This window comes from Camelus dromedarius, chromosome 14 (assembly GCF_036321535.1).
Source record: "Camelus dromedarius isolate mCamDro1 chromosome 14, mCamDro1.pat, whole genome shotgun sequence".
Lineage (NCBI taxonomy): Eukaryota > Metazoa > Chordata > Mammalia > Artiodactyla > Camelidae > Camelus > Camelus dromedarius.
The window spans coordinates 47,154,425-47,173,521 of NC_087449.1; the positions used below are offsets into that span (position 1 = coordinate 47,154,425).

The window sequence follows — 19,097 nt, forward strand, 5'->3', positions numbered from 1 at the left end:
GGGGGTGTATTAATGGGTAATCTTATAAATGGAAACGAGAGGACTGAACTTAAAAGAAACTGGTCAATTGTAAAACAAACAGGAATAAACAACCCTTTAGATGTTAATTTTTGGTTTGTCTGGAGGTGGAGGTGGCGCTGAAGAGGAACACCCACCCCCCAATATTTTTTTCCTTTGCTGCGCCTCCACCCCCAGCATTTGGAGCGGCGGAGAAGCGGCTCCGGAGTGATTAATCCGGGGATAATTCAACCCCCCCGCCCCCCGGCGCGAACCCCGCGAAGCGGGATTGGAGCGAGTCATTTCCGAGAGCGCAGCGCGCCTCTCCCCGGCCGGGCGGACACTTGGTTCATTCCAGCCGCAGAAGCTCAGGGCTCCCGCGTACCGGGATTTTTTCCGAGCAGAAAAAAGCTCCAGAGCTCTCCTGACCTCCTTTCTCCTCAGCGGCGAGCTGAGCCTCTCCCTCGGCGCTGCCGGCCGCGCCATGCCGCGCTCGCGGGGACGGGAGCAGGGGCGCTGCGGCTGCCCCGCGGGGAGGGCTCGCGGCAAAGCCGGGATTTCGGCGCTCGTGCCGGGCGCGGGGAGCCGCTGGGGCCGCCCGCCGCCGCCGCCAACGCCACCGCCGCCGCTGCTGCTGCTGCTGGGCTGGGGGCTGCTCAGCGCCTCAGCCGCCGCGGGTAAGTCCGGCTGCGCCGGGGAGCCGGCGGCCGCCGCGCGCCCCACCCGAGCCCGCTCATCTCCGACCCCGTCCCTGTCCCTTCCTCCGCCCTCCCCCTTAACCTCCCGCCCTCCCAAACGCCCACCCTCCTGTTCATCCTCGCCTCTGTCGCTCCCCATTCTCCCCTCACCCTCAACCGTCCTCACCGCCACCCTCACCACCACTGCTACCCCCAACCCCAGCCGCAACTTGGCGGGTTCCGGCCGGCGTGGGGACCTGGGAGAGAGACATCCCCGCCCGGGGTTGCGGGGCGCCTGGACCGTGGCTTCAGTTTCTTCAGCCTCCCAGCCCCCAAGGCGCTAGGCTTTCCCCCGATAAACTTTCCTGGAGCCCTCCCCGCCTCCCAATCCAGGTTGGCACACCCGTCCTGGGTGCTGGAGAGGAATGGCGCGCCCCCTCCCCATTTCCGCGTCTGCAGGGTCTGCCCTTCCCTGCCCCCGCCCATTTTCTCCGGACTGAAGCCCCGCGCCCCCGTCAGAGCCGCCCGGAGACTGCGGCCGCCACCCCTCTCCCCAAGTGCCCCCCTCCCTCCGCGCTCTGGGCTAGGAGGGGGTAAAGTGGGTAGGGGTCCCGAGCACGCTGTGCCAGAGGACTCAGGTGGGGGCTGGAGGTTGCGGAGCGACCGGCAGGCAGGGGCGGGGGTTGTGCCCGGGGGCGGGGGAGGGAGTGTCGCCGTCAGGCTCCGCGCCGCCACATTCCCCTCGGTTCTCACTCCGCGCCAAAGTGCCCTTTCCCGCGCCCTGCTGCAGCCGAGCGCCGGGGCTGCGGCAGCGGCGGCGCGGACGGCGGGACTTGCTCCCGGCGACCGGGTCAGGGACGGGGGCAGGCCCGGCGGGTGCGGGGAGTCCCGGAACTTCGCCGATGTCTGGCTGCAGCTTGCGGACTGAGAAGGCACGCGGACCTTCGAGAGAACCCAGTCCCCACTGGGGACCACTGGCCCTGTCTGGTGCCCTCCCACTTTATCCTCAGCACCCCTGTGAGACTCGGCTCTAGCCACAGCCTAGAAAGTTCTGTGTCCCCGGGTGGGGACGGGTCCAACGGGCGATGCCTGGGGCCGCATTTTCATTTAGCACGGAGGCTGACACCCACTAGGAGAGAAAACCCGTAACACCTGCTGCCCAAGCTTGGACTTAGGGCGCCTCTGGCCTGGAGTCGTGTTGGTTTTTAAAATTTACTTATTTATTTATTTAGTTTTTTTTAATCACTGACTGAACGTTTGAAGGCTTGGCCTCAGCCCCTCAGCCACCTGGGCCCCCTTTTTGGAAAGTGCGACCCTTCCTTGGCGAGCTCTTCGGTCTGCTCTGGGCTCCAGGATCTTGTGAGCCCGTCCGCGCAAATCGTGTCGCCAGCTGCTTGGCCGGAGATGTTAAGGTTGCTGGTCAAAAAGGGCGCCCTGAGCCAGCCCTAGCTCTCCCATCCTTGCTTGACCGGACTTTCTCAGGATCTGCTAAGAGTCATAGCCGCCGACACCCAGAGAGGGGCGCCCGCGGTGCGCGTGCCTCGGAGCTCAGGCCTCGCGCACACCCACACCCACTGGGTGGCTGCACTCTTAACGACGCCGCTGGTCACCCTGTCTTGTCACATGGGCGATGGAGGTACCGCTGCTATCGGCTGTGAGGCCTCTCAGACATTTGTCCAGGTGTGGACCCTGCTCTGGCTTAGCAGACCTGAGATTGCCCCTAATACCATCCAACTGGTTTTCTGGCTAGATTTGTCCCTGCCCCCTGGGTATGTCATGCCCTCAGGGAAAGAAAAGGGCCTACTCACCAGAGCTTGCACACTGCTGGGCTGTGCTGGAATCCTGCCTTGTAGAGGTCCAAGGGCTTGCAGCTCTTTGGTCAGCAGAGAACTTGGGGATGGGGATGCAGAGTGCCTTGGGGGAGGGGGTCCTTGCTCTCTGGCGGGCCTGATCTGGCTTCCCTGCTCTGGCTTCCCATGCTTGCAGTGCATTTCTTTTTAAACCCTTCCCGCATGTAGATGTGCTGTTTGGCCTTGCAAGCAGCAGAGATTTGGAAACGGACTTGGTGACTAATTTGACACATTAGAGGGGGAAGTACATTTATTTTGTGTTCTCCCCACACTGTTGACTTTAAGAGACACTCAGGACTGAGCCATCTCCCTTCCTTGGCCAGTGAAGACTGGATAAAATGAATATAGGATGTGAAAGGGGGAGCCTCCTCACCCCTTTCATCTGTGTCCCACCCCCAGCCTCCTGAGAGAGATCTGCTCTCCCTTCTTTTGTTTCCCCTTGGCTTATAAACAACTTAATCTTTAATAGAAAACAGGCCAACCAGACTGCTTGGCCCTATTGACCTTTTTGGCTACCATCTTATCTTTCTTTCTCTTTTACAAGTCAACTCTCTTCAAAGGGGTCTTCAACTTGCTTTATCTGCAACTATTCACGCCCTGCCTTCTGGCTTCTGTCCCCAGAACTGAAACTCTCTAGGAAAGATCAAGGGTGACCACCCTAATTGCCAAAGCCACCTACCTTTTCTTTCTTATTCTTCCTTTATCTGTGACCGTGAACAATTTGGATTACTTCTTTCCAAATTTCTCTTCTTTGGGCTTCTGGGACACCCTGCTTGGCTGATTGTTCTCCTGCCTCTTGGCTGTTCCTTCCCAGTTTCTAATAGTAGCACTTACTCCCTCCTGAAAGTGTGGCTTCCTGCAGCTTTCCATTCCTTATGCTTTTCCTCATTTCCTTTCACCACTCTCCGGGTGAGCTCATCCAGGCCCATTTCTTCCACTTCCACACTCTGAAGCTTCCAGACAGATCTCTCCTGCCAAGATGCTTCTCCTGATATATGTCTGTTGGCTTCCCAGCCCACAGAAGCTCTGGATCTAAACAGCCCATATATCCGGCTGACTCTTGGATATCTTCACCTAGATGTTTCCCTTCCAAAGCAAACTCATTAGCTCCTCACCTAAACCTCCAGGATCCCCCACGTAGGCTGGTGGTACCTGCAGCCGCCCAGTTACCCAGCCAGGAACCTTAGGGTTGTCCTCAACTCCTTTCTTATCAAGTGGCCATCAAATTTTGTCAGTTTCATTCTCTTAATTGTTTTTAAGCCTCGCTACTTTTCTCTGGATTAAGAAGCTCTGAGCGTTGAGAAGGCTGTTACGCTCCCCATTTCCTTAATAAGTCTTTTAAAACAAAGGCAATAGTAAACTGTAAGTATAAGGAGTTCCGACAAAGTTCTGATTTTTCCCATGCTAACCACTTCATTGCTTTCAAAAAAAGTCAAATACCAAATTCTTAAAAAAAAACAAAACAGCAAAAAAACCCTCCCTGCTTTGCTTGTTTCTGGAGGTCTCTTACAAACAAGAGCACTGACCGTCCCCAGTGTCTGATGACAGTACTGGTTGAATTGTATTCAAAGTAGTTATTTATTTGCCTCACAGATTGAACCGTGAGCTTCCTGAAGGCAAGGACAGTGCTCTATTTCTTTTGGTATCTCCAGCACCCAGCTCAGGACCTGGCATAGAACTGGTGCCTGATAGATGGTGGTTAAATCAGCAGATGATTTATAAAATATTTTTTTTTCTTGGATAGTTTTCTAGGGACTGATAAATGTAAATCAAGAGTTTTGGGAATCAAGGAAGCCAGATGATTTGCTGAAGTAATAAGATGACAAAGGCACCTGATCCCCAGTTGTTTCCCCCACCCCTGCCTCAGGACCAAGTGCCACAGACTGGTAAGATAACATCTTAGGTTCTAGAACCAGTGCAGCAACAAGCCCTGCGTATACACCTGCCTCCACCAAGGAAAGGCACCAGCGTATGGACTTGAATTTCCGTTTTTCATCTGCAATTGAGCTGTGGGTTTATGGTTTTTTTTATAAAAAATAAGCTGACTACAGCAGAGTGTTGACCATATCTGGGGTGACTGTGTGGCTTTGTTGAAGGTGAGACTAAAATGATGTGTAAGGGCCCTAGAGAACCAGATGGCTGGGGCTCGGCCACTACAAGGTTTGGGTGCGTGCAGGAGAGTCCAGCAGGTGGCTTCAGTGACACCACCTTGCCTCACAAGTCTCACCTGCTTCTGTTTCACACACCATTGTCACGCCAGCAGGATTAAGGGAATCTGATGACTCAGCAGAGTCAGATGTTCCTTGTTGGAAAACTAGCTGATCTTCAGATCTCTCCAAAGCTCAGGTTGCCCACCCACAAAAGGGACTAGTCATCCCTGCATTTTGGAAAGGATTAGAAATCAGAAGTGCGACACGCCCATAACATGCCTATTGAATTGTGCCCATTAAGTGGAAGATGGGGCTGGATCAGGAACAGAGGACTGAGGCCAGGAGGTCTGTGCGCCCTCACGACATTCCTCTCCACTCTCCCTGCTCAGAAAGCTGTCCGGGTTCCCAGGGGAGTAACACTAACAGCTGATGTGCACTGAGTCCTCACTGTGTGCTGACACCGTCCCAAGCGCTTGCATGTATTAACTCAATCCTCACAGCAACCCGGTGAGGCTAGCAATATTATTGTCCCCATTTTATACATGGAGAAATAGGTTCAGAGAGGACATATAACTTAGCGACACAACCAGTCAGTGGCCACGCCAGGGACTGAAGCCAGGTCTGCCTGATCCTGAATCCTCTAGTGGTAATCACATTGTTATCTGATTTCTAAGGAGATCCAGCTGGTGCTACAGTCCTGGACTCTTTATTTGCCCCCAGGCTGCCTGTCTCAGTCCCGCTTTTCCCATTGGACTGCCCCCATCACTTCTGCTGTGCTCCTTTTGTGCCCTTGAGGCCTGGATCCCAAACCTCTACCTCTTCAAGCAGCCGTGGTCCATCCGTCTCCCCCACAGCTCTTGGGGGGTGACTGCAAAATCATCCTTGATTTGCTTCGAGTCCTAAACACCCATCTCAGCTGAACTCTGCTGTGGGCTCTCACAACTCCCCAGGGTGGCAAACTCCTCGTGTTGTAAAACTCATCAGGGTGTATGGGAATGCTGAATGAGACAATGCCCGCCTTTATTCCCTAAGGCTCTATGAACTCAGGCGAGCAGAGTGGTCCGGATCACAGCACATAGCAGACACTCAGTAAACACCTGTTGAAAGGATCAGGCAGGTTCTTGGAGCCCCAGGCTCCCTTCCCCTCTGACTGCCCTCTTGGGCATTCCCAAGGCAAGGGGCTTGGAGGAGAGGGCAGTGGTGAAGGGGCATCCCCCAGGTGGGAGGCATCTGACTAGGTCCTTCTGCATATGACTAATAATAGCTCTCCTTTACTGAGTGCTGGCTGAGTGCTTTATAGACGTGACCATTCAATTCTCACAATGCAAGCACTATGATGTCATATTTGAAGAGACTGAGGCTCAGAAATTAAGCCTTTGGCCAAGGTTATAGCGAAGCTAGGAGAGAAGGTGGGATTGAATCTCAGGGCTACCTGATTCTAGGGCCCATCCTTTTAATTCATGAAAAACGTTGGCATTTGGGGTGTGTTAGGTGCTGCCTCTACTACTGCGGCTACTCCTACTGCCCACTTGCTTTCTGCAGCAGCCTCTTATAATTATAAGAGGAAAAGCTCTAATTCTATGTCACTCTAAGATGCCACCATATGCATCAGCAGGAGTCTTTCCTCTTTGCTCCTCCCATTGAAAACAGGACGCCTTAGAACCTGGCCAACTCACCACTCATCAGCCCTTATCTCTGCTCCTCTTCCTAGAGGGGTAAACAGGGAGGGCCCTCTTGCTCCCCCTAGAGGTGGGAGTATGTCACTGACACCGCCTGTCTTGGGTTTCACTGAGTGAGCTATGGCCTCCAAGCCCTCTTCTCTGCCTGCTGCAGAGATTTTCCACGACAGCAGGGGAACATCTGGGTGAACCTGCAAATGGAGGATTGTTTCAGAGTTTTCCACCTCACAGAGACACTGCCTCAGGATTCACTGGCTTTGAATAGAACTTGGCTTTCCCTTGGACCCACAGTAGGCTCTGCAGTGTGGGAGTTTCTCAACTTGAAAATGATGGTGTGGTTCTTAGAGCTCTTTCCTGGCTCTTGTATATTAAGAGAAGCATGAAACTCACATTTATTTTCTTTCTGGATTCTTGGGACCTCAACCCCCGGCCTACCTTTTCATACCCTACCTTTAAAGATGAGACTGTTTTTTTTTTCTCCTGTCCCACCCAAATACACACTTAGCTCTTAGATCTTTGGGGCCCTTTGGCTTTCTTGTGTAGTTTCACATGACATGAAGGGTGGTCATGCCCTATATACAATCACAAATGAGAATTTTGGCCAAGCAGGGGATGAGAGAGGAGGGGATGAAATGGAAGGTGATGGTGTGGGATTGGAGAAATAGGATAATATGAGGTGGATTGAGATCAAGTAGGAAGGAGTGAGCTGGGGTGGGATCAAAAGTGGGTTGGGATGTATTGCGATGGAATAGATAGAATGAATTGCAATGGACTAAGGTTGGTGGAGGAATGAAATGGAATAGGACTGAGTAAAATATGCCTGGAGGTGGGATTGAGAAGGTGAGATCTAGAGTATTCAGGGGACTGACTAGGATAGGATGGACTGGAGTGGGGTAGGAATGAGTCAGATGGACTGGGATGGGAGGGATGGGGGAGTTGGGTTGGGGTGGAATGGCAATTGGGACATGGTGGAGTGGAGGTGACTGTGTTGTGGTGGGATGGGGTGAGATGGGGGTAAGTCAAGATGTATGGGGGTGGCTTGGGTGGGTGAACTGGGATGGGGTACTGGGAGATGTGGTGGGATTATACAGCCAGTTGAGTGGGCTCCATGAGGAGATGGGAAATGAAAAAGGGCACCAGAAATAAATTAACCTGCTTTATATTATTGTAGCTCCTGCATCTTCCTCCAGTTCCTTATTTGCCTGAACTGTGAAATTCCCTGCAGGTGGGTAGCCCTTGGTCCCTGCCCCAGTGTAGATCCTAAAATACTGGCAACTCCACTCTCCTGCTGTTAAGGGTCATTCTTCAGGGAGAAATTAGAAGTCCTGTGTAGCCACCACCATGAACCTTATCAGAGAAGTATGCCAGGCACGTGCCAAGAGCCCCAGTGCATCCCATGACAAGCCCAGCATCAGAGAAGGGCACTGTGCCCAGCCTAGAGCTGGTGGGATGCCTGTGCCCACAGAAAGCAAAGCTCTGGGTGGTGGAGGGATTCACCTCTGTGGCCCCCTCTTTGGAGGAGTCTCCCCACTGGAAACCGCCTTTCCCTTTCTACCTATTTGGTTCTGTATTGTGGGAAGGTTTTAAACTGAATTGATCTCTAAGGAGATGTCAATCCTACCCTTGAAAATCATCATTATGAGGAACTCTTATGATGCTAAAAATAATGTATGTATAGTTAAAACTACTGAGAGTAACAGGATAACTCTTAAAATTTATTTGAGAATCTCCCATGTGGTTTGGAGCAGAAAATAAGAGCTCATATTGTGGCACAAATAGCCCTCCTTCCTCCCTGCCCATGTCCCATTTATACTCAATTAAGTGCAATTATCATCCAGAAACCTCAAAAAATTGTGTGTCCATCTTCTTGGTTTTCAAATGGGAAATAGAATAAGGTCCATTATTAAGGAGCTCCATCTATTTATTGATTGAAAGTAAGCAAGTGTGACAGTGGTGAGTTAAAAGGGAGATAGCAGAGACTTTGGAATTGAGACCATTTGAGGTACAAGTGTATTATCAGAGACTGCGCAGACATTTTCTGCGGGATGATTGATGGTCCTTTCAGAGATGAGCAAGTGTGGTAGGGTTGACTCAGGCCCCTGGAGGTTCGTCTGTGGGTTGCTGCCTGACTCCCCACCCCAGCCTGAATCTTACTTACCACTTACTGACCCTCACTGCTCCCTCCGTCATGTCAGGGGTGGGAGTCAAGGATGGAGAAAGGCTGAGAGATTGGGTGAGGCTCGGTGATGATATATGGGTGTCTGGCACGTTACTTGGCAATAAGAATGAGGTGAAAGTTTAATGATTCATTTTCAATCCATGGTAAAATGTTCCTGGCTTGAAAACTGCCACCTCCAGGCTGGCATCCCTCCTCCCAGGGACCTGTGTAGCCCTCTTTCCCGGCCCTTTTCATTGGTGCAGTCCTAGAAGGGCTGACCCACAGCAGATGCATGGCTGGAAGGAAAATGTTCTGATACGTTTGATATCTGTCTTGAAATTTGACCTGAGAGTCGGGAAACTAGTCCTCCAGCCTTGGCTGTGCCTCTTCATCTCATTTCATCTTCCTGGGCCTGCATTTCTTTCCCTGTAAAATGGGGATAATAATACCCACCTTGTCTATGTAATGCTGGACTTGGAAGCTCTTTAACCAACAAGACAAAAAGGATCCAGAGATTTTAGGATAGGTCACTAGTCTAAGCCCCATCCAATGGGAGATCCTGCCCAGTGGCCAGGCTGGCTTGACATTCCAGGGATGCAAATTCTCCCCACTTCTGTAGACAGCCTGCCTGGCTAGGCTTCAGGGCGTAGGGGTAGTGGGTGAGGGAAGATGGACTGGCTGAGCTTCCTGGCCCTGATCCATTCTTACCCTCCAAGTGGCTGATCCTGAGAACTTGAAAGGAAGAATGCAGACAATTCCCTTTTACCACCCATCAGACGTCTACTGCAGCGTCCCCTCTCCCCGCCCACCCACCCGGGGCAGCATCACTGAGTCCAGTCTCGGGGTGCTGACTGCTGGCACTTCACTTTCACTAACACATCCATCCAGGGGACAAGATTTGCCCTGAGGCCTTTTAACTCTAGTAAGATGAAAACTCCCTGTGTTCGAGGACCACTGGGACTCACATTTCTTGTGTCGGTTTGTTCCAGGCAACATGGAGAGAGGAAAATATTACAAGGATAGTTTTCCCCGTCACGTGGAAGACACTGGGGTGTTTTTCGTTTTCTGCTTTTTTTTTTTTTTTGAGCATGACACTTTATGATCATCTGTCTACAAAAGGCTCCTCTCTTTATTTTATTTGAAAACTTTTCTTCCCTTTATCCCCAACCCCAAGATTGTTGTTGCCTTCCCCATCAGTAGCCACTCTAATATTATATGTATCTTGAAATATGCATGGATTTTTATAAAATATGTAGGGTTGTTTTGTGTGCCTATGTGAATTTACATAAAGGATAGTAAACTATAAATTTCATCTAATTTCTTGCTTTATTTATTTAGCACTAAGATTTAAGAGATCTAGCCCTGCTCCTTGTCGGTGTCTAGTCCTGTGTTGCATTGAGTTGTGCATCCATCACATTCTGTGTATCCCCTCCCCTGGGAATAGACCCCTGGCTTGTCTGGAGCTCCTCCCGGCTACCCATGAAGTTCTGAAGAACATCCTTGTTCGTGCTGTCTTGGGAGCCTGTGTGAGAATAACTCTGGGCTATACAAATGGAGGATTGGGATCCCTGGGTTAACGCTGATTTTCCAGTTCTACCATAATGTTTTCCAGAAAGGTTGAGCTAGGGCTCATTTCCACTAAGAGTGCACGAGAGTTTCTGTCTCCCCATGTCATTCATCACCAGTATCTTATATCGTCCACCTTTCTAATTTTGCCATTCTGATAAGTTTAAGGTGCCATCTCATTGTTTTGTTTTATTTTGTGTTTCTCTGATTACTGATAAGTTTGAATATCTCTTGTATGCTTGTTAGCTGTTTGAGCTTCTCATTTTGCGAATTGCTTATTCATATTCTTCGCTCTTTTTGGAGGGGTAGGTAATTAGGTTTGTTTGTTTGTTTGTTTGTTTGTTTGTTTAATGGAGGTACTGGGGATTGAACCCAGGACCTCATGCATGCTACGCATGTGCTCTGACACTGAGCTATACCCGTCCCTCTTCTTTGCCTATTTTAAAGTTGGACTTCCTGTCTTAATTTAGAAAAATTTGAGGTCGATTTGCAGAAGTTCCTCTTATATTCCAGATATTGCCCTCTGTCAATTTTAGAGGTTACAAAGAATGTCTCCCAATCTTTCATCTGTCTGTTTTGTTTATGATGTCTTTCTTTGGACAGAAATGCTTCATTTTGATGTTGTCAGATCCATCAACGTTCTGTGGAAGGCAGAAATCAGGACATATGGGAGTACTGATGAGCTAGGAGGAGGGTGGGTCCCCAGGCCCACCGGGGTTCTCCCTCCTACAGGACTGGCTCTCCTTATGGAGGACTTTGAGGAGTCCCAGAGTCTTCCTGTCCATATGGGCTCCCAAATCCTATAGGACGTCTTTCTTCTGACTCAAGGCCCTGTGTTTTCAGAAGGTACCAGTTAAAGTACAAATTAATTACTTGATGGGTGCCACATTTAGAGACTGTGAGGGATTTCTCAGTCCTTCTGCAGGCACCTATGGACGGTCTGTGCTGGGTCTGAGCTCCCAGATGCACTGGGGACCATAGACAAGCTTCAGAGATGAGGGTATGTAAGAGAGGCAACTACCCGCATGTTCATAGCAGCATTATTCACGGAATCCAAAAAGTGGAAATATCCAAGTGTCTATTGACAGATAAGAAGATAAACAAAATGTGGCATCTATATACAGTAGAATATTATTCAACCTTAAAAAGGAAGGTGATCCTACATTCTACAACATGGATGAAACTTGAAGATGTTGTAAGTGAAATAAGCCAGTCATAAAAGGTTAAATATTGTATGATTCCACTTATAGGAAGTACATAGAGTAGTCAAATCCATAGAGACAGAAAGTAGAATGGTGGTTTCTGGGGCTGGGGGTGTTGAGGGGAATGGGGAGTTTTTGTTTAATGAATAGAGTTTCATTTGTGCAAGATGAAAAGAGTTCTGGAGATGGATGCTGGTGATGGTTGCACAACAATGTGAATGGTCTTAACGCCAATGAACTGTACACTTAAAAATAGTAACTGTTATGTTATTTATACTTTGCCATGATTAGAAAGAAAGAGGGGTAACTATCCAGCCTCAAGGGGTCAGGGAGGGCTCCTAGAGCAAGTGATGTTTAGGTTGAGACTTGTGGGGTAGATAGCAGAGAGCAGATGGAGAGAGGCAGCAGGGGGGAAGTAGTCCTACAATGGAAACGTATCTACACAGGCTCTTGGTTGAGTGGAAGCAAGTCATGTTCAAGGTCTGGGAGAAGTTCAGTGTGATGAAGGTCTGCTATCTGAATAAAGACAATGAGGAGTCTGGAGGGTTTGGAGCAGGAGTGTGGCCCGATCGGCTGGGTTGGTGGGTGCAGGTCTCTGAAGGGACAAGGTGACACTGAGGGCAGGGTGTGTATGAGGGCCCTGCTGGGGAAGGCAGATCTGAGTGTGGGTGCTTGGAGCCCATGGGGAGAGGTCAGCCAGGAGGGGACGAAGGCATCCTCTTCCTTCCTCGTTTTTCCTACCCCGTCACCTGCCTTCCCAGAGAGGGTGGAACATCTGATAGAACTGTCAAAGATCCCTGAAACCCCCGCCACACGTCGGGATTGTAAGTCACACTTCTGTTAATCCTGCCTCAGTGAGAACATCCTACAGCTTTCTTCAAGGAAGGAAATAAAAATAGTTAATCTACCTGCTTGGGGATGACTCCACAAGCCACTCCACTGTATCTTCTGGTGGGGAGACCTGCTGTATTCTGCCTGGTCCAGGTGCCCCTCAACGTTTTGGTCATTCTGCCTCCTCCGTTTCTCTCTCTTATCCTTTCCCAGCCTCTCCATCTGTCTCCCATCCCTGTCATCTTCTGCTCCCTCCTTGTGCTGTTATTTCCCTGGTACAGGACTCTTCACTCCCCACCCCCAGCCTCACCATCAGTTTGAGCCTTTTCCTGAGCTTTGACCCTGTTGCCTCCACCCCTTCCTCGCCTAGGACCTACCCTCTCCATGGCCTTTCCATTAACCAGGCTTCAGGCCAGCAGCTGTGTGAATCGGGAGAATGTTCAAGGCATTCAGCTACTCCCATCTTAGGGCCAGTGGGCTGGGTCATTGCAACATTCACTGAGCACCTAGTGCAGTGGCCCTGGCCTGAGGGTCAGGGATACAAATACCATGTAAAACCAAGTGCCTCCCCAAGGACAGTCATATGGGAACTCGAAGGGAATAGAAGAGAGGGAGGGGTGGCAGGGCAGGCTTCAATCCAAGAGTGAGTAGGCATCCTTTGGAGGCAGATAACATGTGGGCAGGAGGTCCCAGGCAGAGGGAGTGGCCTGGACCAAGGCTTAAGGCAGAGAGCTGTGTTTGGGGGATGTCAAGTTTGCATCTCCCTGCATCCGGATCATCATCTCGGAAGCTGGAGTTTGTCCTAAATTTAGGAAACACTCAGACCGCATGCAGAGAGCTGCACATTCCCCTCCCTAAACCTTGTGACACTCCTAAGAAGGTGATCATTTTGCTGTTGAGAAAACTGAGATTTAAGGAGATTGAGTTACTCACTCAAGACCATACAGCCAGGGAGGGAGAGAGTCTGGATTTAAACCTAGTCTGATTCCAGAGCCACAGCCTTAACCTGCTCTGTACCCAGGTTTCTCGGTTATAAATATAGATTCCTGGGTCCTCCCCTGGTCTTCTGGGTCTGAGTGTCAAGGAGCAGTGTATGGAGGCTGCATCTCTAACAAGTTCCTGTTATTATGATTCACAGTAGGTCTGTCCAGGAACCTCTTAGGCACCCAGGTCTGAGATGGACCTTCAACCATGCACTCCTCTGCTCACCTTGTGATGACCCTGGTCTTGACCTTGCCCAAGAATCAACAGATGAAGGGCTCCCTGCTCCCCTTCCCTGCTCCTTTCCTCTCAGCCTTGCCCTGACGGAGCTGGGACCCCAGAGGTGACCAGATTAGTGCTGTTGAGATTAGGCGGCCCCCAGAGGAGACTGGGGAAATGTACTAGCCCCACGGGCCCACATTCACATCCCTAAACTGCTCAGCACACTTAACAGAAGGCCCGTGGGTCAGGGTGGGCCTGACAGCTTGGCGCTCCTGATTCACCGCGTCCTTCCACCAACCTCTGATTTGATAGGTGAGAAAGCAAGGCACTCAGGGGAGTCTTATCCTCCACTCCCTTGTGTCCTAACTCCTATTATTCCAGATTTAATACTCAAAGAGCAGACACAAAGCACTGAAATGCCGTTTTTGCGGGACCTGTTCGTAGGAGGCAGCTGGCATCTTAGGACTGAGGCAGGGTGGCAGGCTGAGGCGTGTCTGCCTGGCGGGGTCAGGAGAGACTGGGGAGGAAGCCCCCAAAGGTGGGGCCAGGGACTTCAACTTTGGTCCTGGCTGGAGCAGGACCCAGCCGCCAGGGGAGGCACCCTAGCCCAGTGGAGGGACACTTAGGGAGTTTGTGGTCTCTGTGCGGAGCCAGGGACTCCGCAGGCAACAGAGGCCAAGGGCCGGTTATGCAAATAGGGATGTTCAGACAGGAAGTATGAGACCCTGGGAGTCCAGGAGGAGGGGGTCATACATGCATTCGTTCATTTGGCCAAGCGTTTCTTGGGTTTCAGAAAGGAGGTAAAAGGACTATTAAATAAGTGCCCTGGGAGAAAAAGATTTCGTGATCAGATGAATTTGGGAAACACTAGGCCCATGGTTTCCAGTGTGTGGTCCAAGGTCTTGCTAGGAAGCTTCTTAGAAATACAGCTTTGCAGCTCTGTCCATAAAGGTCAATGTTTGCCTGGCTCTGAGCACACAGCTCTCCTGCCCCTTTGTCCACGTAAATCCATGCCCCACTGACAAGAGTTTGGGTTCTTTTATGCACCCCCCTGTCCTCAGCCCCTAGGACAGTACCTGGAGGGTGGCAGATGCTCAGTCAATATTTAGTGAGTAAACGAATGCTCATCAGGTGGTCATCAGGACCAGTTCAGCTCCCTGGAAGCCACTTTCTGAGCAGCAGAGACACAGTGCAGATTTCCTTTCTGTTTTCTGTTGCTGCGCCAGATGATGGTAGATTTCCCCGGGTGAAGGATTGCCAAGAGGTGGGGGCAAGGTGGCGGTGGACGTTTTTGATGGAGAGCAATGGGATAGCTGCTCTGGGTCAACCTGTGTTTCAGGAAGGTCCTGATGTTGCTGAAATCTTTGAGTTGGAAGACATTGTTTAAATTCAATATTTTGAGAAGTGTTAGCCATTAACACCTTAGTTTAAAAAAAATGAGCTGATTAGTCTGGAGACATTAGGGTCAGATAGGGTGGTAAAGGGTAGATTTGGGTATATCTGGACCTACCCAATGTCCCCAGGCCTCAGATCTTGAACCCAGAAGTTAATCTGACTCAACCTTGCTCCTTTTTTTCTCTTGATTCAGCTCTTGCTGGCCTCTCCCCCTCAGCTCAGTCCCTGGTGTATCCATCCTGCCCCTGCCTCTGGGCCACTCTGAACCACAGGCTCCATCTTGGGACTGTTCTCATCTCTCGGGCAGCCTCACCCACTTATTCTCCCGAACAACCTTGTTTCCTACGTCCCAGGAGAATTGACATTAAGGCTGCATGAACCCTGCTACTGACTTTGAGTAGGAAAGCTCTGAGGATGCCATGCCCTACGCTACCCAGGAACACTGTGGCCGTAATTGCATCCTGGCTCCTCATTTCTCTAACCCCTCCCCCTGTTTCCTTTCCGTTAGCCCAGAAACACACTTTGTTTTCAACTTAAAAACACACTAAACAACACCCCTTCTTGGCTCTGCACCTGCTTTTGGCTGTCACTCCGTCTCTCTCCTTCTTTCCCCGTCCTGCTTCCTGAGAGAATGTCTGCCAGTGCATTTCTCAGCTCCCGTCATGTCATCTGGCTTCCACACTCCCCACTCTGGGGGAAGTGCTCCAGCCCAGGGCGCCATGCAACTTCCTGTTTCCCAAATCCAAACCTCTCTCTTGGCTTCTAGACCTTTCTCAGTCTGGCCACAGCCTGTCTGTTGCCCTTCCGTCTGTCCTATCGCCTCTTCAGCATCTGACACTGACCTCACTCCCTCCCATTTAAAACTGGCTGTCCTATTGGTGTTTCCAGGTCTTCGGCTTTAGCTGACTTCTCTTTTTATTCTACATTCATTTCTCCCTGTGACTTTATCCTGCTATCGAAATGCTGAAGAATCCCCACATCCTGCATTTAGGTGAAGACTTTGCCTGTGAACTCCAGATCCACACACCACCCAGATGGTCCATGGCCCCACACTCAGCAGGCCATTTACTGAATTCTTCCTTTCTGTTGTCACCTCTATCACATCCCTTGACCCCAGCAATCTGACCATCTGATATTCTTTTGTGACCCATCTCCATGCATCTTCCTAAGCCAGAAATCTGGGAATCATCCTTGAGTTCCAGCCCTACCCACTCCCTTTCACTCATCAAATCTTGTGGATTCCACCTCCCAAATAGCTCCCCAGCCTTCCTTCATCCTCACTGGTGCTGCTGGGGCTCGGGCCCCACCCTTTGCTCCTGGACACGTGGGACCCAACATTCTGGCAACAGCAGTGGCAATGGCATGGTCTGCCACATCCATTCTTGTCTTCCTCTAGTTGGTGGCACATAGTTGGGTCAGAGAAGTATAGAGAGTGGCTTTACTCTCTGGATGGAAGGGGCAAGGCAAAGACTGGTGAGAAGCTGGCAGCCCTTGAAGAAGCAGCAAAGACTCAGGCTTTTGGAATGAGGGAGGCTTGGAAGGAGTTTAAGCTGATATGCCAAGGACACCTGTCCCTAGCACCCCCTCCCTTCTGGGGTTCTGATTGATGGGATTTAAGGACAGAGAGTGCTAGTTGAGAGGAAGGGAAAGTCCTGATTCACTTATTAATAGCTGGGCATGTGTCTGATACCCCTCAAAGCACAAGCCTTTGATCCACCATGCTGAAGAGCGTGGCTCAAGTCTGAGCCCCGAGGTGCTTCCATTGTGAGGGTAAATCTTGGCAACTGAGCATGCAGGGTCATCTGCAGAATTAGGACTGGGACAGGGTCTGCAGAGTACACTCGGTGTCCCCCTCCCGGCCAGCTCTCAGCATGAGAACGACGGGCCCGCTCCACCTGCTGGTTTTAGGTAGGACGGGGGCATCTGGTGGGCACGCTTTGACTTTCAGTTCAATGCCCCCGCCTGCTGGTAAAACAGGGCCTGAGCAGGGGTGAGGAAGGACAGGGCAAGGGGCAAAACTGCCTCCCGAGCCCTCCTTAGCAGAGGGGAAGGGAGACGCCCCCTCCTCTGTGTGCTGAGACCTCCGAGGTGAGAGGAAGGGGCCAAGGCCCCTAAACGTCTCCCTCCCTCAACACAGCCCAACTGTGTCGCGACTGGGGATGCTCTCCCATTTTCCGAGTTCCTCCCGAGAAACGTGTATTTCAAGGCACCGTTTCCACCAGACTGCATTTATCAAAAGGGGTGTGGATTCTTTTCCCCATTTTTTATTCCTAAAATACCTCCATAACTGCCAACTGTTTCAGTCTGTTGGCCCTGATCCACCCTCTCCCCCTACTTCCCACCCACCCGGAAACAGACACGGGAGACTGTGTCAGTGGGCCAGAACAGGTTCACTGCAGAGCCGGGCCTCCTTCAGATCTGCCCCTAGAGTAAGGAGGTAGAAGCCACATCCAGCCCATGGAAAGCCAAGCCCCTCCCTTCTACCTTTCAGCTCTCTGTTTCAGGACCCTAGCCCCCTTTCCCACCTTCTTGCGGCCCTGGCCTGCCTTTATTTCCCACCTGTTGTCTGAGTTGAGGTCGTGAAATGTTCACTCTCCTAACTTGGGTGATTCTGATCTTCAGCCCTAGGAAAAAGCATCTTCTTGGGAATTCGCTCGAATTCCCTTTATCTAAGGTTGAGACTACACCCATCCACTCCGCCAAACCCACCTCATTGCACTTCCCCTTCCCTGCCAAGGGGCTAAGTTTCTCATGCAGTAAGCAGAAGGGCTGGGGAAGCTAATGCCTCTTAATTGTCAAGCCTGTGGGGCCCTCAGAGGCCCGCCACTCCATCCCACCAATCAGAATGGACAAAGGGCAGTGTGACCTCAGCTGATTGGGATGAGATCCAGCCCAGAGCAGACACTTGGCATTTATTTGCCTGTGCATTTTGATCGTGGGTAAATGCAGTTTCTGTTAGGCTCTTTGAAGTATTGAAAATAGCTCACAAACTCTCATTACTGCCTTTGAAGACCCCTAGGGGTCTGGGAACCCCTGGTAGGGCATGCTGATCTTGTCCGATTCCCCCTCAGTCCCCTCCCCGCCACACCTTTCTTTCCTTATCAAGTTTGGAACCAAATGAGTGAAGAACACAAGAGGAGTCAAATGGAGAGATCAAAATGTCAGCTTATTACTGGTAGAGCTGATTAGAGAATGTGGCTTTGGATATTGGCTTGTTAATACATCACTCTTGAATAGGAGAAATTTACCCACCCATTCAAGGGGACAAGGAGACAACCTGGGGCCTCCCTGACAGGGGCCAGGCCTGTTGAACTAAGTTTAGGGAGGTGCAAGGTGGGTGGGGCTCAGCTAAATTTGCCAGGTTCTCCCTGCAAACTCACTATTTAGACAGGTCGCTCCCCTCCAGCGTGGAGAAATGCGTGTGCTACGGTACTTGGTCCCTTGGGGCATAGAGTGGGAACTCTCTCCCCTCTATGGAGACGGGGAGGGGGGGCGAGCATGTGCTCTCCTATCTGGCCGTGGTGGATCTGGGCCAGAGCAGGGCAGCATCCCCTGCAGCTGAGGGGAGCTGGGGCAGGTGTGACTTGTCCCACCCACCACCCTCCCACCCGGGAGAGGTGGTCAGAGCCCCGCCTACCTAGGGTGCAGCCATAGATGCTAGCCATCCTTGGAGATTTCTCCAAGCCCTTACCCAGACTGAGACGAGATGTTGACTGAGACATTGATCGTCTGGCCTGCTTATCTCTGTGACATATTTAAATAAGAAAATAAATTGTTCATTTTTCTTTTCCCTTCATTGTCCCCTGGAAGAGTGGACAGAGAATGTGCTTCATCCAAGTGAATTGTTAGGAAATGGGATTGCTGTTTAAAATGCATCTGCTCTGGAGTCAGACCAGATTCTCCTTGGTTAACTCCTTGATAGAAACTGATGTCCGATTAGGGCCGGGCACCATACATTTGCTTTGCAGATGAAGGACCAAAATTGAGTGGAGTAATAGGTCCAAAGCAAGAGAAGCCGGTGGGGGGTGACGAGGAAAGTTACTAGCATAACAGTAGCAATGCCAAGACTTCTTCCTTCTTTCCTCCCCTCTCCTTCCTTCCTTCCTGCTTTTTCCCTTCCTTCCATTCATCCAGCCGTCCGTGCATCCATTCAGTTTCATGTTGAGCTCCCACTTTGTGCTGGATTCTGTGTGGGGTTCTGGGATCTAGAGGTGATGACATATATGGTGTCTGTACCCCCATCCCCACCCCCTCAGCTTTCATTCTTTCTAATGTATCACCACTGGGGTGGGCAGAATAACCAAGTGTAACTTAAATGCAGTGTAATGCGTATCACAGTAGAGTCTAGCACGGGACTGGGATGGGGGTTATGAGAGCACAGAGGAAGGG

The 19,097-nt window shown here is 50.9% G+C and overlaps 1 protein-coding gene across 1 annotated transcript in view; it reads left to right on the forward strand.

Annotated features, from left to right (window-relative positions):
- The first annotated feature begins 363 nt into the window (after positions 1 to 363).
- CSMD2 (CUB and Sushi multiple domains 2) overlaps positions 364 to 19,097 on the forward strand; it is a 575,319-nt gene continuing 556,585 nt past the window's right edge. Inside the window, exon 1 of the mRNA XM_064493786.1 lies at positions 364 to 674. Within this exon, the coding sequence (XP_064349856.1) occupies positions 482 to 674 (193 nt within the window). The 5' untranslated portion in view covers positions 364 to 481. The remainder of the gene's footprint in view (positions 675 to 19,097) is intronic.